The sequence below is a fragment of the Formica exsecta genome, unplaced genomic scaffold, assembly GCF_003651465.1.
Source record: "Formica exsecta isolate Colony F162 unplaced genomic scaffold, ASM365146v1 scaffold325, whole genome shotgun sequence".
Lineage (NCBI taxonomy): Eukaryota > Metazoa > Arthropoda > Insecta > Hymenoptera > Formicidae > Formica > Formica exsecta.
The window spans coordinates 25,653-48,626 of record NW_021850507.1 but is presented as its reverse complement, the minus strand read 5'-3'; the positions used below and the strand labels follow the sequence as shown (position 1 = coordinate 48,626).

General features: G+C 34.0%; 1 protein-coding gene across 4 annotated transcripts in view; it reads right to left on the bottom strand.

Moving 5' to 3' along the window:
• Positions 1 to 22,560, bottom strand: part of LOC115238182 — a 44,940-nt gene extending 22,380 nt beyond the window's left edge. For 2 of the 4 annotated variants that reach the window (XR_003884453.1, XM_029811782.1), the window contains exons 1-4: positions 22,396 to 22,559; positions 16,041 to 16,180; positions 15,758 to 15,962; positions 15,556 to 15,682 (exon numbers count right to left, since the gene is read on the bottom strand). Coding sequence is in view for 3 of the 4 variants with exons in the window: in XM_029811782.1 (XP_029667642.1) it covers positions 15,556 to 15,682; positions 15,758 to 15,962; positions 16,041 to 16,180; positions 22,396 to 22,468 (545 nt within the window). In the remaining variant the exon portion in view is untranslated. Of the gene's footprint in view, positions 1 to 15,555; positions 15,683 to 15,757; positions 15,963 to 16,040; positions 16,181 to 22,395 lie in introns of all 4 variants that reach the window. The other 2 variants (XM_029811784.1, XM_029811783.1) reach the window with 2 other exon arrangements.
• Positions 22,561 to 22,974: the final 414 nt, after the last annotated feature.

The following is a 22,974-nucleotide window of genomic DNA, read 5'->3' as shown; positions in this document are numbered from 1 at the left end:
TGATATATATTATAGATAAATTTAAATAATTTAATTTATAAAATTAAAGATTTTATTTTTATATACAATAGAAGGTAATTTTTTTATATCTTAAGTAGATAATAACGAAATATTTTTACTTATTCGGACAGAAATTGACGGACATTTATCTGTCCGATTTCCCAAAAATCAGTTCAATATCTGAATTCCCCTGTACGGAAATCGTATCAGAAATTAAACTGATGGAGATAATTACATATATTATTAGCTCCATTTTGCAGGCTTTATATATGTTCATGACAAGAACTTGCATACGAGTATACAAAGTGAATAGTGCGCCGCATAGCGGTAAGCGAATAAAATATACTATTTCAATAAATTATATAAATAGCTAAAAACTGCATATTCTGCTCGATTTCTGTTGCCAATTTGTCGTCAGATTGCGCGCGCGCAGATCTTGCGCGGTTTCTGCCGCCAATCTGGCATCAAACTGCATTGCGCAGATTCTGCTTGGTTTCTGCTGCCAATCTGTTATGATAATTCTGTGCAAATCCTGCTCGGTTTCTGCTACTGATCTGCTGTCAAATTATGTCAGCAAGTTCTGTAATATTTCTGCTGACATTCTGCTATCATTATCTGATATAACAGACTTTGTATGATTAAATGAATAAATTACGAAATATGCGATTCAAGATTTATCATCGCGATATATATATATGTAGTTACGTATTATTTATAAATGTCAATTAATTATTAATTATATTATAATGGCAAATAATTCCCCGATATTGGTCGCAATCGCGTTTAGAGAAGGAATTCGACGGAGCGTCTCGCACGACTATTTTCCTGTTCGAGTATCGTCGCGCGAATGTTAACAGAGTTGAGGCATGTAAATGATAGCGCGCCAATATTTATGCTGTCAAGGCCGAACACTATGTTATTGTGTGTATGTGTGTGTGTGTATTAAATTTTATATATATAAGTTTATATTTTAAATTAATTGTAAATATTTTAAAGATAAATTTTTTCGCTATTCCGATTTTTTATTTAGAGTTCTGGGTAGCATCCCACGAGATATAAAAGAAATTCTTACGCTTAATATTCTTACGCTCCAATCAATATTGCAAGAGATACCGCGATCTTTTTTATCATTTTTGTCTATTATTATTAATAAAAACTAAATGGCGCATTTTATAATATTTTATATAACACACACATACATTTTGTAATATTCTAATAATGTGCCGTGAGCAGCTCTCATCGAGATATCCACTCTTAAAAAGCCATGTTAAATCGATACTCGCAAGTATTGTTATCTCTTTTCCGCGATGCTGATTGATTATCTCGACGCTGCGCTGTGCCCCAGTGAGTAATACCGATCCGAAAAAAAAAACGTGTATTAGATATTTATTAGACGTTTATAAACGTCTATAGACGTCTAATAGCCGTCTTTCCGATCTGTGATTTCTCAATGGGGCATTACTTTATATCAGTAAACGCTTGTCATGACTGAGCGATGCATTTGAAAGTTCAAATATTAAGTGTGTATGTAATTTTTATTTAATTGATTTTGAAAAAATGGAGAACTAGAGTTAATATGTAAGTAATTATACATATACAAACAAAATAAATGACGTGCATTTATATTATTCTAGTGTAAAATAAAATGCGTGTTGTGTGTGATAAATGTGTCGGGAGTCGGAAGTATCATATCAATGCCATGTGATTGTAAGAAAAACTAGTTTTACGAGAAGATGGATGGAATCACTCTACCAAAGGCTATCAAGTTAGAAGAATTTGAGAACGTATAATATATCTTGCTTAAAGTATGAACGTCGACAGAAGAATAATAAGCTGTCTCTCTGCGCATTGGTCCTCTTGTCCTCTTCTCCTCTCGATATCTCTCTTATAATGGAACGCATTCCAGTAGTAGTGCGCGATATCGAGAGCCTCTTGTATAATGAGATGCACCCGCACTCTCTACTATGTGGAATGTGTCCCACTGCATACTACACGAGAGATATCGAGAGGGGAAAAAGACAAGGACTGATGCGCAGAGACATATTATTATTTTTCTGTCAACGTTCGGTAAGCAAGGTGTATTATATGTTGACCAGTAACTACGCCGTACTGACATAATAACAAGTAAGTGAAAAATAAGATATTGGTTAATATAAGATATTAAGATATCATATATATATTTTTTAAATGAGATATTAATGGAGATATTAGTATTCTTAATGCCTTCTTATCCCAAACGTGTGAAAATTTCTATGTATGCTCGTAAAATTCAAATTATAAAATATTTTTTCTTGTTTCTAAAGTTGCGATTTCAGACTTATGTCCTATATGATGAAACCTTTATATATTGAAAGAGAATAAACGATAATATATTTAAATTACGAATATTAATAAGAATGTAATATGTGTGTATATACATATAATATCTTATGCATAGTGCACAACCTAATACATGTACACATCACAAATTGATACATAATACAAAGGGCTAACGTTGTAATGTGCATCGAATTTAATTATAAAATAAGCTTAACTGTCAAATGCAAAACTGCGATCGATTCGATCGCGGATATCCATTTTTGTTACAAGTCGCTACGTCAATTTTCTGTGGAGTTATTGCCGCCCGTAAAATTATAGAAAACTGTTATTACGCCGCTCGATTTATGAATGAGTAGCGCGATCGCGGGGTTGGGGAGTGGAATAGGTCGTAGTAGCGTGTACGCACAACTCAGTCACGTGAGGCGCGCGATAGCGTCGCGCGCGGCCACGTGGTCGCGCGACGCTGCAACAAATCATATGACTGTGCATCGTGGAGTGTGGAATACGTTGCCGCTCGTAGACGGAATCGGACTATTTAAACGCGTCATGCACGTGTTCTTTATCCGGACCCTATTTTCGTCCCCTTTTTAAGAGGATTCTGAAGACCATCTCTTTTTTCCCGTTCATTCTTTTCTCCATTCTCCCGATCCATCTCTTCTTTTTTCTCGGGTCAGCATAGCCCAATTAAATATTGAATATCATCGTATCGCGCGACTCGCTTGGTGCTATCACGTGCCTCCACCCTGATTGCCGATACTTCGAAAAAGAATCTCAACGAGTTAAGAAGAATGGTGTATGAAAGCCAAGAGAGCAGCGTGATGGTTATCCAAATATTTTTACTTATTCGGACAGAAATTGACGGACATTTATCTGTCCAATTTCCCAAAAATCAGTTCAATATCTGAATTCCCCTGTACGGAAATCGTATCAGAAATTAAACTGATGGAAATAATTACATATATTATTAGCCCCATTTTGCAGGCTTTATATATGTTCATGACAAGAATTTGAATACGAGTATACAAAGTGTATTCACTTTGTATACTCTTATTCTTGTATGCTTGTATAGTGCGCCGCATAGCGGTAAGCGAATAAAATATACTATTTCAATAAATTATATAAATAGCTAAAAGCTGCATATTCTGCTCGATTTCTGTTGCCAATTTGTCGTCAGATTGCGCGCGCGCAGATCTTGCGCGGTTTCTGCCGCCAATCTGGCATCAAACTGAATTGCGCAGATCCTGCTTGGTTTCTGCTGCCAATCTGCTATAATAATTCTGTGCAAATCCTGTTCGGTTTCTGCTACTGATCTGTTGTCAAATTATGTCAGCAAGTTCTGTAATATTTCTGCTGACATTCTGCTATCATTATCTGATATAACAGACTTTGTATACAATCTGCAGTTTTTCTGCAGACAAAAATTTGTAGCAGACGTTTGGTAAAATCTGTTCGAACAGACTTTGCTGACTGGGGATTTATTTGGCTCTGTACAGATCTGCTACAAATTTATTATTGTTAAAAATGGTAAAAGAAAGGCCCCAAGTACACGCGCCACTTGTGAAAAACTGTTATATTTATAAAATAGTGTTATTTTAAATTATTGAAAATAAAAACTTATAAAAATATTTTAACCCAAAAAAGTTGTACAAATATATCTTATAAAAATAATGATATCAACAAATTACGCCAACTGAGAATAAAAAATTATACAAATATCAGGTCTACCGGAAAGTTCTGTCCGTTTTTGGAATAAAACAAAATACAAATTTTTATTACCGTCAATAAACTTTATTAAATAATGTAATTGCCATTATTATTAATGATTTCTTGCCAGCGTGAGGGCAATTTGTATATCCCATTTTCGAAAAATGTTTTATCTTTTGATACGAAAAATTGAACCAGTGCTTGTTTCATATCTTCTTCATTTTTGAATTTTTTGACTCTCAAAAAATTTTGTAAGGACAAAAACAAATGATAGTCGGAGGGTGCTAAGTCCGGGGAATATGGTGGATGCGACAGAATTTCCCAGCCTAGTTCTGCAATTTTTTGACGAGTCCCCAAAGCAGCATGTGGCCTAGCATTATCATGATGCAGTATGATGTTCCTCCTATTGAACATCGCCGGCCTCTTTTCTTCGACTGCTGTATTTAAATTATCCAGTTGCTGACAATACTTCTCCGAATAATGGCAATTACATTATTTAATAAAGTTTATTGACGGTAATAAAAATTTGTATTTTGTTTTATTCCAAAAACGGACAGAACTTTCCGGTAGACCTAATATTTTAAACGAAAACAGTTGTACAAAATAGCTATTTTTGAATCATCTTTGAATCATTTTTGAGATGCCTTTAGTTCTTACATCTATTATTCGTAAAAAGAATGTACTAATGCAATACATAGAGAAGCGAGAAAACATATAATGGCAATGCTAATATAAATTTATACGATAATCATAATATCATAAAAAAGGCCATTCATAGAAGCACTTTTTTCACTTGTCATTTCGTCGTGCCTGAGCGCGCGAAATCTCAGCCCTATCATTCGTAAAATATAATCGCTTCTCGTTTAAAAACTATTATAGCCTCAACATTTTTGTATTAGAATTTTCGTTTTGAAATGTTCTAAGAAATCTGCCATTAAGAGGGAGTACGGTAGTTTTAGGATACCCTGTACACTTTGAAAGTTAGCAGCGTCGTTTTTTTAATTAAAATTTTTTGATTTTTTAAAATTTATATTAATTTTTAACTTTTGTATAAATTTTTAATCTTTTGTATTAATTTCTAAGTTTTAATTTTTCTATCAAATTCTTATTTTATTTTTTGTGTTTCGTATTATTGGATATATGTTTTCTCCTAATATTGGAAATAAATACATTTTTATTTATAGCTTAAATTTTTATTTAGTTATCGCAACTTTTTAATATTATTATTTTTGTAAGAAATTAAAACAGCTATTTTGTACAACTGTTTTCGTTTAAAATATTTGTATAATTTTTTTATTTTCGGTTAGCGTAATTTGTTGATATTATTTTTGTAGAATATATTTGTACAACTTTTTTTTGGTTAAAATATTTTTATAAATTTTTATTTTTAATAATTTAAAATAATACTATTTTATAAAAACAGTTTTTCACAAGTTATTTGTAACATTAAATATTAATTCTTTCACTTATCGCTATGCAGCGTATTGTCTTTCAAGTTTTTACGTATTTAAGTTTTTATCATTAACGAATATAAAGCCTGCAAAACTAACTTCTACAATACAAACACAAATATGAATGTAAGGATCTTAACGAATAAAATCAAGAATGTCGAATAAAATGGCAAAACGAGCCAAGCGCGGTATTAAGGGTGTATAAATGTTTATTATAAAAGAATTACATTAAAATTTAAACTCGCGAAAGGCGGACGTTTCGGCCCTTTTTTGGCCATCTTCAGCGCACATAAATTAATAAAATTAAAAATAAAATATAAGCGTATAAGTGGTTCTTATGCCGGGATTACGATGAACTTGACGTAACGGGACGCGACGGGACGTGAAGTAATGTGACGTGAACTTATGCCGGGATTACAATGAACTTGACGTAACGGGACGCGACGGGACGTGAAGTAACGTGACGTGAACTTAACGCTTGAAGTACAACTGTCGAATTACGATCGGCGTAACGTGCCGTGAAGCACTGCGTGGTTTGACAGCTGTGGTGTAGAAGTTCGTTTTTGTTGTCATTCTCGAAATGAAGTCTGCTGTGAGGCATTATCAATTTTTCAATTTTTTAATTTAATTTTTCAATAAAATGTCGCTGATCGACATCTTCTGTATTATTTATGTTCCGAATATGCAACACAATGTCAAATGTCACTTTTGAGCTCGAGTGCAGCGCGCGCAAGAGTCGAGAGCGTTGATTGGCTGAAAGAGTCACGTGAACAGCCCGACTAGACGGAACGCGACGTTAAAGCTTGACATTGGCAAGCTTTCACATTACGTTACGTTCTGATACTTCACGTCACGTTATGTAAAGTCGATCATAATTAGCCGCATATAAAACAAGAGTGTTTTAGGTTTTACGTCACTTCACGTCCCGTCGCGTCCCGTTACGTCAAGTTCAGCGTAATCCCGGCATTAAGCGGTTAAAGCGCATAGATACAAAACCGATTAAACTGATGGTAGATAATAGGGCAGGTCTCTCACGTCATCAGCAAAGGCGAAAAAGTATTCTCAAGGGTATTCATGTCGTTACGAGGAAGAAATCCTCGATACTTTGGTCGGAAGTTGAATCCAAGCACATGGGGGTATATTAATTTTAATTATGTCTGTAAATTAAGCGGAATGGATTATGTCGAAATGACGAGAGAGAAGGGCTTCGGAAATTACTATTTATTATTTGTAAAACTTACAGATAAACGAAATAACACACAGGTCGACAATAAATAATCGAGATGTAAAATCGCAGAGAATTAGACTCACTGACTATCAACGTAACAACGAGCATAAATTATCGTTAGATAAAAAGGTAAAATAATAAAAACAAACGTTACCGCTACAGACAACGGCGCAAAACAATTAAATTTAAGAAGGTTGTCGAGTATGGTGAAATTTAAAATACCACAATAATATAAATGCCAAAAAATATTAGACAAGTGCATCATTACTAATAAATTTGAAACGTTTGTCAGGTACGGTAATAAAACATACAAATGCATAGAAATAATACAAATAAATTACAATAAAATTACAATATACAAACAATGTCGATAAAGATAAAAAAGTTGTCAAGTGCGGTAAAGTTAAATAAGAAATAAAATAAAACGAAATACAATATACATTTACAATTTTCGTAATAATTATTGAGAAATTAATTAAAAAAGATCAACCAATTCGTGTGAGTATCAATCTATGAAAAAGCAATCGCAAAGCCTGAAGATAGAGGTGCGGCTTTCGTCGGATGAGTCAAAACAGCCATAACACTCCTGCCACATAAAGTAGTCAACGACTGGTATCTGAATTCAGGTGCGAGTCAGCACATGTCGCCAGACGCGATTGGTTTGTGAACTACGAGGAATTGACTTCGCCAATTCTGATAAGAATTGGGAACGGTGAGATTATACACGCCATAGAAAAAGGAGAGATCGACGTCTACGCGTACAATGGAAGCAAATGAAAATGGAACTATCTAACATCAGTCTTATACGTACTTAAGCTAAAGTATAATCTATTTTCCTTGTCATCAGCACTCGATAAAGGCCTGAAGTTATCATCGAATAATCGGAAGTGCTCCAACGAGAGAAACGTAGTTGCAGTGGGAGACCGGTACGAAAACTTATACAGGATGAAACTTAAAGCTGGCCAGCAAAAGACGCGCAATAGTTATGAACAAGCGTGGATTCATCGAGAAGAAAGCGTCGCTTCCGACTTGGCATGAGAGACTAATGCATCAGAACACAGCTCATGTCTCCAGAATGCTGAAAAAGTGAGGGATCAAGGTTAGATCAGAAACAGATTGGCTCTACAAAGAATGTTCTAGGGAAAACCTTTCCCAAAAAGCCAATCGTAAACCAAGGAACCTGGTGATCTAATCCACATGGATCTCTGCGGACCAATGGAGCACGACTCGATAAAAAAATCCAGGTATTTTTTGCTTCTCAAGGATGACTACTCACATTTTTGGCATGTATATCTTATAATAAGTAAGTCAAAAGTAACGGAAAATTTCAAAGCTTTCCTAAAAGCGATAGAGATATAAGAAGGAAAAAGAATTAAAAGAGTGAGAACTGACAACGGCCTAGAATTTGTTAATAGAGAAATGCAAGAAATTCTGAGGCAGAAAGGGATCAAACACGAGAAAAGTGTCGCCTATACGCCGAAGCAGAATGATGCGGCTGAAAAAGAAAACAGGTCAGTAACTGAGGCAGCACAAAGCATGATCTATGCCAAAAGATATGCCGTTGAATCTGTGGGTTGTTCGCTTAGCGTTCAAGGCTAAGCGTCTGAGGCGGTGGCATCCGTTTGAAGCCATATGCATATAGTTCTTAAAACCGAATATCGAGTTACAAACTGCACGTGCATACGCGGAATCTCTTTTGTGCCCGCTTCATCGAATTGTATTTTTTCACACCTCGCAGCCTATACTTTGAGAGTATATAAAGAGCGACAGCATTCCAATCCGCGCACTTGATCAGGAAACGAAGTGAAAATTACAAAAATGAGCAGATTGATTTGACCGGGACAGATTTTCCATATGATTAGTGCGGGGTTCTTTCGATAAATGAATCGTAGATACTCTAGTGAATTTTTTCACTTTTGTAATTTTCATCGTTTTAACCCTTTCATTGCTGTTGGCGCCTATAGGCGCTTTGAAAATTTGCTTGCAGTGTGCTGTTGGCGCCTAATTAAATTCAGTCATCTGACTGTGGCGCCTTTAGGCGCTTGGCAGTTTTTATCGCCAATAATTGCATAATGTAATGCAATTCAATGTTTCGATAACTAGTATATAGCTTCTGAAAAATGCGCGCAAGCGGAAAGTTTCGCCGTCCACAGCGTTAGATGCAATTGAATATTTGCCATCTGCCACGCGTGCTACATATTAAGATCTGCCGCAACGAATGGATTAAGATACACAATCAACCCCCAGATGTCTCAGAGGAGCTAACGCTGTACGCGTAAGATCATTCGCCATAAGCACTTGATAGAGAGATGTACTTTTATACGAATAAACCTTTATAATATCTAGTAATAATGGCGTAATCATATTTATTGATTTCCAAATACCTGCTAATAACAACAAGGTGCCTATCATGCTGTAGTGATTTTTTTCGCATCTGTGTACTGCTCGGCCATCCAGTAATTCTTGTGAATTTCGTAAGAAAACAATGTTGAAATAAAAACTATAAACATCGATCTATGAATTTTTGAACGCATATCTTTTCTTAACCTAACCTAACTTCAATTTAATTTTCAATCTGATGTGAAATCACAACAATAAAAGTTAAGGACATGCGTTCGACAATTCATAAATATATAAAATGATAATATATTTGTTGTTTTCATCAACTTAATATCAAAAAAAGTGAAAAAAAACCAGGTGCGCTTCTAAAAAATTTAGTTTATAGTTAATTAGAGTTTTTACTTTATTTATTTCAGTTTATGTTAAATGTTCTAAGTTTTCATACGTGAATCAATTTTTTTAATTTATGCTTTTATTACTAGTGATGAACAATTACAATATACTCAAAAGAAAGTTTTCATAATTATATATCAAACAGCATTTAAAAGACGGATTAACTACTATAACAGAACATTTGGAAGGAAAAATTTCCGAAAATAGTGAACGTTCGATACATGTACGTAAAGACATGAAAGCGTCTTTTTCAAAGCTATTTCATAAAATGAGAACTATGTAGCAAAAGATCAATAGGACAGAGATCTTTTTCCAAAAGTACAAAGAATGGCTTAATGCATCCGTATTGTTTCCAGTATCTGCTGTTTCTCAGAAGGGACCGACCAAAACGGTCGCCCTTTCACCGGAGTTTGCGTTTTGCAGTGAAAGGTCAAAACGAAGGAAGACCGAAGAAATTCGTGCATTTCATTCATCTCAAACAAGTTGGCATATGCTATTCAAATGAGTTTACGCTCTGCAGGACAATTAGACCCTTCGAAAGTTGTGAAGGAAGCAACATTGACGAGTATATCGAGAGTTTCTCGGTACCGAAAGCTTTTCAATCAACAACAAAAAGCACTTTATCTGAAGATGGTGCACTTTCCGTTTTGGTGGAATATAAATTATCAAAAAGTCAATACCAAGAACTAAGATCAGTGAGCAAGGAAAATCACTGTAAACTGTATCTTTCCTACAAGAAAGTGACACAAGCAAAAAACCGTTATTATCCACTTCGTACGCTATTAGTATTGCAGAGAGTAGTGCAGAAATCCATTTACAGACTTTATTGGATCACAGTTGAACGTATTTTATTCTTCCAAGATGACATAATTCGAAGTTTGGCTCAAAAAGATGTTAGTAATATGGACTTTATTTGCAATAAAGTTGCGATGAAAACTTTGGACGAAGTGAATATAAGCAGACGTTTATTGATGACAGCAAATCAGATGCAAATGTATTCTTTATTTCAGTTGTGCCATTACAACTCATGCCTGTCGATCACAAATCGAAGGCACAAATCGTGGTTTGGAAGAATCCTACCTCTTTGTCTTCTCGATTCTGTAGGCCGCTAAGACTACAGTTTCTGCACGAAAACACGGAGTTGACAGTCAATGAAGTACAACACATCAAGGAACAGATCAAGTCACCTTTCGAAACTATAATAAATGGGAAGGAAATTTCGATTGTGTACAACATGACATTCACAAGGGTCAATGGTAAAGTGTGCAACGCATTGACATCTACAAAATCTGCGCAACATTGCTATTTGTGTGCAGCTACAAGCAAAGATTTTAATGAAATCGATGCTATTCTATAAAAGGAGGTCGATGAAACCAATATAAAGTTTGGATTGTTGACATTGCACGCGTGGATACATTTCTTTGAATGCTGTTTGCATTTGTCCTACAAACTCGGTAGTAAAAAATGACAAGCATGTAGTGCGGAAGAGAAGCAGATGACAGAAGACCATAAGAGGATAATTCAAAAAGAATTCCGTTTAAAATTGGAGCTAACCATCGATCCAAAGCTAGGATACGGAAATATTGTATTAATGATGGGAATATAGCTCGGCGCTTTTTCGAAAACTCGGCTGTCTACTTTGATAACAGAGTTGTACGGATGTTTAATCAAAGCTTCCATGTGATTCTGCAGGTTATTTCGAGTGGCCATGAGATAAATTGTGATAAGTTTCAAGAATATGCGGTCGAAACTACAAGAAAATTTGTCGGATTATACTCCTGGTATTATATGCCTACTTCGGTGCACAAGCTATTAATTCACGGTCCACAAGTAATAGCTCATGCATTGTTACCAGTCGGCTAATTATCCGAAAATGCTTAAGAAGCTCGAAACAAAAACATCAAAAGATATCGTGAAAACTTGTCGCGAAAGTATTCGAGAGCCAAAACAATGGAAGATATTTTCAATTGGTTTATGATAACTTCTGATCCGTACATTTCTAGGATAAATATTGACAAAAGAGGACCCAGCCCTAATGACTTTGATCTTGACATATGTTGTCAAGATCATCGCCCTGAGTAACTCTCAAAAGGTTTTAGCCGTCGCTCGTTGTTCATTGAAAAGTTATTAATAAAAAAAGTTTACTAAATAAAACGTAATTTTTCTGACACTATGTACATTTAATATAGAGCGTATCTTAGCAGAATCATTTATTTATGTGTCCACGCATATATTTTACAAAGCGAAGCGAGATCCACCTCACAATTGTTGTGTGGATAGAAAAGTGTATGCATGGATTCAGTGGGTTTCGCCCTCCCCCCCCCCTCCTACGGAGGGGGGGCTCCACTTCCGGAAGATACAACCTAACCCAAACCTATTTCTGTGATTTCTGATTCTTAAACACTTCTTCTTGTACGCGGTGTCAGATAATTATGTTCCATTCATTAAACTTTTATTTTGTTAACAACTTATAATTTTTTGACACCATGTACATTTAAGAAACATCCCCCGTCCACCTTTCCACTTCATAATACATACACATGCCATATATATTGTGTGTATGTGTATACTTCTTAATATTAATGTCAGAAAATTACGCTCGATTCGTTAAACTTATTTTGTTAATAACTTTTTAATAAACAACAAGCGACGGCAAAAACTTTTTGAAAGTTACTCAGTAGCATGTCCTTGACAACATATGTTAAGGTCAAGGTCATTGGGGCAAGGTCCCCTTTTGTCAATATTTACCTAGCTCTTCATTTGAGGGTTTAGCTAGCTTTTCGGGATTTGGCTCCACTTTGCGCCGTACTGCGGATAAGCTCGATTTTTGTTGATATTCTGCTTATTCTTGTAACATAACGTCATGTTCTGCTGAGTTTTGATTTAGTAACTGTTCACATATTGTGGCCACGTGCAATATTTATATTCTACTGTTTTTATGCCAAGAATTTCATTTCAACATTTTTTATAACATATTATGACAGAGACTGTTTCGTTTTCTGTTGTATTTCTGCCGATATTAGTTAAAACGGCAGATTATGCTAAATCGTTGTCAGAATTTTGCTAACATAATATATAGCACACATTTGTGATACATTCCAGTAAACACTGTTTATTGCAATAATGTAATGTGGAAATACCAAAAATAATGACGCAAGATACTCTTATACGATATAAAACTTTAATATATCATACGTATTATTTTGCAACATTATGACAGTAATGTAACATAATATTATTGCAATATAATATTACTATATACGTGTTCCTTCGCTTGCCGCTACGCAGCGAAACCAAACTTAAATATTCAAAGATTTGAATTCAAGTTTTCACCATAAAATATATACAGCCTACAAAGGACGGGTACTAACATAAGATCCAAAGTATATCTCTTTTTTGTCAGTGTAATTTCTGATACAATTTCAATAAGGGATTCAGAATATTAAACAGATTATTTAAAATTGGGCAGATAAATGGAAAATAGTACATTTATTGCCTATTTAAAGCAAAAAATCGAAATTTCTATATAATTTAAGTTTCGAATTTTATAAATTAAATACATATAATTTATTTTTATTTATTTAATTACCAACTCTATGACCAATTCTATACGAACTAATTCTATATGGATTATAATATTATGCAACAATGATATAACAAATATTACATTAAATATATTATATTGGAAATTACAAAATTAACTCATAACTTACCAATAATATTTATGTATATTACTTGTAACATTCTGTTTTATTGCTTTCATATAACATATTTATTAATAATATAACAGTGCTTATTGGGATGTTTTTGCTAATTTGGCTCGTACATACATATACAGTTGCCACTGATCTGGTACGTACATACATATAGTAGCCCAGTCAGCCACGTCTGTTCTAACAGATATTGCCAAGTGCTTGCTACAAATTATTGTCAGCAAAAAGGCTACAAATTTGGTACAAGAGTTGTTATTACTGATTAAGCTGGCAGATTGCCGGCAAAAACCAAACAAAGCTTGCTAACATAACTAGACAGCAAATTGGCGGCAAAAACCGAGCAAACCTTGCTGACATGACTGACATCAGATTGTCGGCAAAAACTGAGCAAGATCTGAAGTGCTCAATCTGATGGCAAATTGGCAGCAAAAAACCGAACAGAATCTGCAGCTTATCACAAAGTATTATAAAATAGTTCAGCCGCTTATCGCTATGCAACGCGTTATCCATTATCTATACCCGTATTCAAATTCTTGTCATGAGTGTATATAAAGCCTGCAAAATGCTAATAATATTATAATATATATATTTCTATCAGTTCAATTTTTGACACAATTCTTATACAGAAAATTCAAGATATTGAACTGATTTTTGGCAAATAGAACAGATAATTGTTCGATTTTTGAGCGAATTTGATGCCAATTTGGCAACAATTTGTTATCAAATTGCTTACTGGGAGGTAGTATAGATCCAAATATGTTCGAAAAGGTCTTGTTAAGTGCATGCTACAAATTATTGTTAGCAAAAAGGTTATAAATTTCTTACAAGAGCTGTTATTACCGATTAAGATGACAGATTAGTAGCAGAAACCGAGTAGGATCTGTGTGCGCGCAGAATCTGTATTTCCTAGTCATTTAAATGGAATTATGATGTAAATATGTATTTTAATTCGATTATTGGATTCGATAGTTCCTTCGCTTATCGCTATGCGATATACTTTCTCATATTCAAATTTCTGTTAGAAGTGGATGTAAAGTTTGCAAGACATGATGATTGATCAAAAAAGTTGTGTTTGTTTCTATAAGTTTAACTTCTGATAATATATGTATATAGTACAAGTCTAACAAGACAGATTCAGAATATAAACTGATTAGAATCGATAGAATTAATGGAAAATTATATTGTTTACTGTCTATTTAAAACACAAACTAGGAGTTTAATTTCCATATAAATTATATCTCAAGTTTTATTGATTAAATTTAATTATATTTCCACACAATTAATTTTATTTTTTTAAATTAAGTTGAAACAATGTGTTTGGCTATGTAAAATATATTAACTACGTTAACATTACATGTTATTTTTATGAAAGGCAAATTACAATTAACCGATTATTCATTGATAACATTTATGCACCTATAATATTCAGTTTCATTGCACTTATATAACATTAATATAATTGTGTTTACTAAAATTGAATCAAATATTAAAAACTTTCATAAATACCAATTTACGTTACTATTTAAATGACTAGGAGTTGCAGGTCTTGTTGGGTTTCTGCTCCCAATTTGATGTCACATTCTGTAAACAGGTTCTGTTGACAAATCGCAAGCCTAATGCGGACACAGTTAATGCCAATTTTTAGCACCTTCTGAGTAAATCTGCTTCCGATCTGTTTATTGTGCGCATTTTACTTACTGGGTGTGTCTGTGTGTGTGTGTGTGTGTGTGTGTGTGTGTGCGCGCGCACGCGCGCGCGTGCATGCTTATGTGTGTATGTATGCATGCGTGTATGTGTGTATATGTATGTACATACAGAGTGTCTGATAATAATCGCCCCACCCGTAATGTGCAGGTGCAGGTAGAGTGGGTTAAACCAAGTAGAAAAGTTCTTTACCGTTTTGCAATTTTCGCAATAATTATTGAGAAATTAATTTAAAAAGATCGGCCAATGCGCGAGTATGAGCGCGCTGCGAGAAAGAACGGCTCACGCGGCATCGCGATTGGGTCGCGCCACGAATAATATTTCCCATTTTTTATACGAGAATTCAGTGTTCCGCGATGCTCGTATGTAAACATTGCTATCCGCTCCTCTCGCCCCTCCTTCGCTTCGTGGCACGACCCAACCGTGATGCCGCGTGGGCCGTCCTTTCTCGTAGCGCACTAATATTCGCGCGCATTGGCCGATCTTTTTTAATTAATTTCTCAATAATTATTGCAAAAATCGCAAAACGGTAGAGGACTTTTCTACTCGGTTTAACCTGCTCTACCTGCACATTACGGGTGGGGCAGTTATTATCAGATACTCTGTATATACGTTTAATCATTAATGTTTTATTTTATATATTTGTTGGAAATTTCGTTGTGTGTTATAAAAGCTAAGAATTATTTAGTTATAAAATCTTTACCTAGCAGAAGAATGGTCAATGCTAATACTTCTAGGTCTTGGTGGTAATGCTGGTTTTCCTCCATTTCCGTTTGAAGAGGTATCCTCTGAACTCGAGTCTTCTTGGTTTCCTACTTGACTTAGATTAACTGCAAAACAATGATATATTTTAAATAAATATAGCACAATATGTGTTTTTTGACGAGAAATATAAATTTAAATACTAGTTGAAAAAGCTCCTTGCATTCCACGTCTTCTCAAAATTGACGAAACAGTGCTACCAGAAGAGCTTGATTTATTTTGATGATTGATTTTGTTTTGAGAACTAATCGTTGGCCTCATTATACCGGTCATTCTGTTGTTGCTGGTTTGACTACTCCATCCTCTACTATTTCCGCCTGCTATACCAGCATCTGATTCTGAATCGCTCTATATAAATAATCATAATTTTTATTTAGCGCAAATTAATTTTTTTCGGTGTTTTTTTGTATATGTTACAAAACTTACTTGGTTTAAAACACCAACGCTGCTACTTCTTGTTATATGTGTTTTTCCTGAAGCATGTTTGGATTGACTGTTAAGATTGGCACTTCCAGATACGGTTCTTGATGTTGTGCTTATATTTTTACTTCCTAATTTTCCTGAAACTATTATCACTAATTAGGAAAAGAAATCTCTTCTCGGACATAATTTACATATTCTTTTAATATAACACAACACATACACATACATTCTTACACGCGCAATGCATGCATGTCCCATTTATTACGAACTTAATGTCTTCGTTGTTTTCGAAGATGTAAGAAAATATCGGAAAAAAATTTTTACTATTTGAAAGAACAAATAATGATGTTTTTTATTAAAGAATTCTTTTATTATTATCTTTTTCATAAAAAAATACTTCTAATCTAAGAGGACTATCTCGCACATTTACAATTCTACTGAAACGCTGAACTTATGTCAATTCGTAACTTTTTTGATAATTTTTACTCTTTTTCAGACTTTTAATTATATGAGAAAAAGTCCACCAATCTCCGGAAATGCATATAGAATGAGAGTCCGGAATCGACTTTAGGACTCGCCGACTAGATGAATCAGCCACTCTCATGGAACCACGCATCATCTCAATTCCTTTTATTGAATATGCATGTGCATGCAAAGCAATAAGTCACCTAGGTTGTCTAGGAATAGCATGTTAAATAGGTTCGTATTACGCGCCTAACAAACTGCAAATGTGTATGTATTAATCTAGTATCTTAGATAGCGAGATATTCTTTTCTATGGTCTTTATAACAGCGTGTATTTCTCTCTTATACGTGTCCCTTGCTAAAAACCGGTAACGGTGTTTTGTCTTTGTAATGCTTCTTAATTATCAATAAATTATTATAATTATCTGCATTCTGGATTTATTTTAACCCCTTATAACAGATTATAGGTCCAGGAATGTACACCAGATATTCATTTCGGTCTGTAAAAATAAAATTCACAGTCCAGATTGCACCAAAAGGCCAAAAGATATAATAAAGTCTTTAAACAACAATAAGACGTTTTTAAGTCATCTTTTAGGGGCATCTTTACGTTGTTTGGGAGCATTTTTGAAGTTATCTGGCCACGAGTGCAAGTAAAAGATAACGAAAAATAGACCTTGAATCTTACAAGATTACAAAGCTCAAAAGAGTAGAGAATTGGTCAATGTAAAAGGACCAGTTTTTTGCTATAAAGTCATCACGGAACAGAAACCGCCGTGGGTTCCACCCCTCTACGGGGGAGGGGGGTCTACTTCCGGAAGATATAACCCAACCCAAACCTATATCTCAGGGGTGAATTATTACTAATAAAAATGCATCCCTCTGACATGGGTTGGATTTTCGCGTTTGGTTGGATTTTTGCGTTTCTCTTCGATTTGCGAGTCCGACCGCCATTTTTAAGTTTCATATTCGTGTTCAGGAGGCAAAAATACATAAGAATTGGGTATTCTTATCCATTATTTCATATAGGTGAGTTTTCCGAAGGTTTACCATTCATAGTAGCTTCGAATAGATTAGTGTATTTTTCAGTCCGTTTGTCAAATACAATTTCATAATAGCTTCGAATAGATTACAGTGCATTTTTCACTCCGTTTGTCAAATTCAATTTATTAAAAATGATTTTTTTGGTGATCGAGCTCGCGCAAGAGAACTGAAGATTTTATAATTTGATTTTAAGTCAGCTTTCCTCAACAAACAATTAAAGAAAGACATATATACATGGAGCAAACTGAAAGATACGAAGATGGAATGTAGGTATACAAATTAAAGAAGAGCTTGTATGATTTGAAGCAGGCTTCAATGTGCTGGAATAAGCCTTTCATGAAGTTTTTAAGAAAGGACAGATTATTTGTAACCTACATAATTAGATCCATACGTTTTTATGAACGGAGATGGAAACGCAATGATATTGTAATCTACATCGACGACAGATTAATCGCAACAAAGGACGAAAAAGCAGCCCTTCAAGAATCTTCTTCAAAAATTAAATACAAAAATCAAGCATCGTATGCCCAAAAATTCTAGAAAGATATAATATGCAAAATGCAAATCCAGTGTCAATACCTGCAGAAAAAACGCACAAATTCGACTTAAAATTGCATCATAAAGGTCATGCAGGGAAACAATAGACAGTCTGATGCATTATAGTTTATGAACGTGTTCTGACATAACTTTTGTGCTGGGTAAGATGAATCAACATCTTGCTTACCCCGATAATAAAATGGACTGAAACACGGTTGAAAGAATTTTTAAGTATGTAAAAGGTATAACAAACTACGGATAAAATTAACTAAGTCGAATAACGGAAAACTAATAGGATATAGCGATGCAAATTGTGCAGATGATAATAAAACGTGACAATCAACGACGGAGTGTTTTACTCAAACTGACAATACTGCATGGGGTTAAGGCAAAATAGCATTATCAACCATCGAGAAATATATTACGGCAAGCGTTGAAAGAATTGTTCTGATTAACACAATTAACTAAAGATATTTTGGTTAAATTTTTCAGAAATCTATCGTTTTACTTTTACTAATAAATAATCAAGGTAGTATTAAACTAATTTAAGAATCCCGAATTTCGCACGCAGAGGTATAAGGCACAAGGCACATTGACATATCATTTAGGTTAACTAAATATTTTGTTTCTATAAAAATATAATACAATTTTATAATAATTTAAATAATTTATTTATATATTATTTTGTTTATGTATATAATTGTTAAAAGTTTTGTAATTTTCTTTATTGTAATATCTAATTAATTAATTAATTCTTGTTCATAAAAATATTTAAAATAAAAAAATAGATTTTTTAATCATATAAACATATATAAGTGATGCATGGCACCCTGACAATGGATGAGCGTCCGATTCATATCTGGCAGATCCCGAATTCGATCTCGGGCGTTCGCTTACTTAGGGTATTTGTCACTTGAGGATACCTTTTGGAAGGCACTTTCAACGCCGGCGGCGCTTATGCATGTAATAGTTTATACATGTATTGCATTTTTATATAAATTACAAAAAATTTAATTCTTAAATATAAATTTTAAACATAATATTTGATTGGAATTATATATACAGGGTGATCGGTAATTCGTGGTACAACCGGTAAGAGGCTGATTCTTCATGAAAAAATTTCATTCTGCAATTTCGACTTATTTTTGCTTCCTCATAGAGGAAACTTTGTTTTCGTGACAAAATTTTTTTTCAAGTTTTCTATGTTAATGTGTTTAGAATGTTCTAAAACGTTGAAAAATCATATTCCTAAAAAATGTCTGTATGTATGTATGTCTGTATGTATGTATGTATGTGTGTATGTGTGTATGTGGGTATGTGTGTATGTGTGTACGCAATATATTGTACAATCTCTAACTTCCGGAATTTTTGAAATATCGGGCTAAATTTTTTTTTACATGGATAGAGTATCATTGAAGGACGGTTTGTATTGAATTTGATGAGAATCGATGAAAAGGTTCATTTTTTATAAAATTTTTAATTTTTTGAGAAATGTCTGTACACGTTGTAACTTTCGCAAATTTTGAGATATCAGGTTAAATTTTTTTACATGAATAGAGTATTATTAAAAGATATGTGATATATAATTTAGTGAGGAACGGTGAAAGACTTCATTTTTTATAAAATTTTGAATTTTTTAAGAAATGTCTATATACTTAAGGGGATCCTTAAGAGGATGCCGGACTGTCCTGTTTTATCGGCCATAATAATTAATATTTGCTTAATATAAAAGTTTTGCAGTTTATATGTACAAAATAAGATAGATCTCCACTCGGAAATGCGTGAAAGAATATAAGTGAACATTTAGAAACGTGTTTAGAAGCCTAGTAAAAAAGATTACTGCCTGCAAAATTTTGCTGCAAATGTCTGCAACAATTTTCAGCTTGTTTCATGAAGAATCAGCCTCTTGCCAGTTGTACCACGAATTACCGATCTATATTGTATATAACCCAATTATTTGATTTATAAAACAAAATTGACTTAATAAATATTTATATTTAACATTACAAAATTTATTTTACCACGATTTTTGGTTCCTGTAAAAAAGCAATATATTAAAAGAAATAAATGTAAATAACATTATAAAATTCAAAGTTGACCAATCAAATCTAAAATTCGCGCGCTCAGATACGATGCATTACACAGTGATAAACGCAATCTCGTATCCTATGTATGTGACTCCATATTTAATATTATAAATTCTATGTTCAAATTCTTTATTAATCACTCAAACATAAATAATTAATAAATACAGTGTGTATACGTGCAAATAATAATTAAAGTAAAGTCATATATATACGTGTATACATAAGAATATTGCAAAATATCAAACATGATATTTCACAAACATGTAAGACTGCTTTTATCACTGTGCGATGCACCATACCTGAGCACAAATCTTGAATCATTTGATTGAACATTTTTTATTTAAAAACTATTATATCCTCGATATTTTAATATTAAAATTGTTATCTCCCTTTGAAAAACATTAAGTCGGCGAGTTTTGAACACCTGTATATATGGTAAAACCTCGAAATAGCGCACACAACATTCCATACATGCTAGATCATTCCTGAATAGCGTGAGTGGAAGTAACGATTCAATCGTGCAGCAACACGTAGATCTGTAGGCGCAATGTTTTCTCCCGGCAATATACTTGAAATGACGTGCTCGTGCATGTCTCGCGTGGCCATTAGCTTTGAATTTTACGGAAGTGGGGCTAAATCTTATAGCGTGCCAGAGCCCCGTACAGTGCGCTATTTCGAAGTTTCACTGTAATTATATAATCAAATATGTAACATTAAATTTTAATTTGTTTTAATGGGAACATATATATACCCAGCAAACACAAAGTAACAGTAACATAACATCAATATTATAATTTCCCACTCAACAATGTTCGTCTCATTATTCTTTACATAAAAGTATTACGGTAAGATTATCGAAAACTAAATATTTTACGAGATATTTTATTTTTTATATCAAAATATGTCAGATTAAGATATAAAATAACTCAAAAAGTACTTAATGAAAAAATACTTCATTATAGTGTTTTGAAAAGCTCTCGAGATAAGCTACAAGAATGTGCAATAAAAAATGGAGGGTTCCATTTAAAATTTTAAAGTTACCCCTCGCCCATTCACACCAAATTTGGTAATTATTTACATTAAAAATTTAGTTTGGATTAGGTTATATTTTCCGGAAGTAGAGCCCTCTCGTAGAGGGGGGAGGGGCGGAACCCACTGCGTCCACGCATACACTTTCCCATCCATACAACAATTGTGGGGTGGACCTTGCTTCGCGTTGTGAAGTATATGCGTGGACACAGTGGGTTTCGCCCCCCCCCCTGCGGGGGCTCTACTTACGGAAGATATAACCTAACCCAAACCTATTCTTGATTTAAAACTGAAATTTGGTTTGGGTTAGGTTATATCTTCCGGAAGTGGAACCCGCCCGCAGGAGGGAGGGGGGCGGAATCCACTGCGTCCACATATACACTTTCCCATCCACACAACAATCGTGGGGTGGACCTCGCTTCGCGTTGTAAATATACTAATTACTTTCTTCAGCACTGACACAAAGTGGCAAATTTCTCAAACTTTTTTTGTTTATAACTTTTTAATAAACAGTGACCGCCGATTAAGTTATAGGGAAAAGTTACTCAGGGTCATGTCCTTGACAACATATGTCAAGGTCAAGGTCATCGGCGAGGTGTCCGTTAATGTAAATAATTACCCATGAAACTTTCTCATGAACAATTTCTTGATTTAACAAATATTTTTAGAGTTATTAGTTTGTAACACTTTACGTGGGCCACTCTGTATATATGTATATATACAGGGTGTATCTGAAATGATGCACTAAACTTTAGGAGCATATTCTAGAGGTCAAAATAAGACTTGTTTTCCTATGAACATGGGTCCGCAAATAAACCCTCCTCCGAGCTAGAGGCCTCTAAAGTTTGTGAAAAAAATTAAAAATTGGCTACATTTCAGAAAAAAAATGGCAGAAGGTTGAAATTTGGTATAGCCCAGTAAATTATGAAGTAAAGTAAGCCACTAAAATGAAAAAATAGGAACGTATTTCACACATTTTCGAATTTTAGCTCGGAGGGGGGTTCATTTGCGGACCCATATTCATAAGAAAAAAGTCTTATTTTGACCTCTAGAATACGCTCCTAAAGTTTAGTGCATCATTTCAGATACACCCTGTATATATAAATAACTTATCGAATGTACAGTAATATTCATAATATAGTATAGAAGCATATCAAAATTCGAAATATATTATCTATACAGAATGATAAAAGATACCTTGCACAGGACCATGCAGTAACTTATTTGAAGGGTTGATGGAAAGATCACTCAGCGAACAGGCACGTCTCATGCCACTCCCTTCTTCTTCGCTATCAACAACTTTTGACGAAATTCTTGTCCCATTACTGCCAACTGTTGACAACGTGCACACACATGCACTAATAGCTACTAATTTTATAATATACCCTGCTTAAAAAACCGATAAAAACAATAGAAACAGATTCAAATTGTGTTGCAATTTTATATGATTTTATCATAAACTATCATTTTAAAACTTATATTTCTATTGGTATAGAAAAGTTATTTATTTGTTCGATTTTATAATTTTTTGTATCTTATTTAAAACGACTAGTCAGCGAAGTCAATCAGTCAAGTCTGTTTGAGCAGATTTTGTCAAATGCTTGCTACATTTAAAATTGTAGTATTCATAGTCTAGCTACTAACTCTGGCGAGATAATAAGATTATCATCTCTCTGGAGCCACACAGACTATAATTATCCATAACGTGAATTTTTCTGTGGCACTGCATCCATTCAATGCGATTCCAATATCGTTCTGAAATCGTATATTGTATCA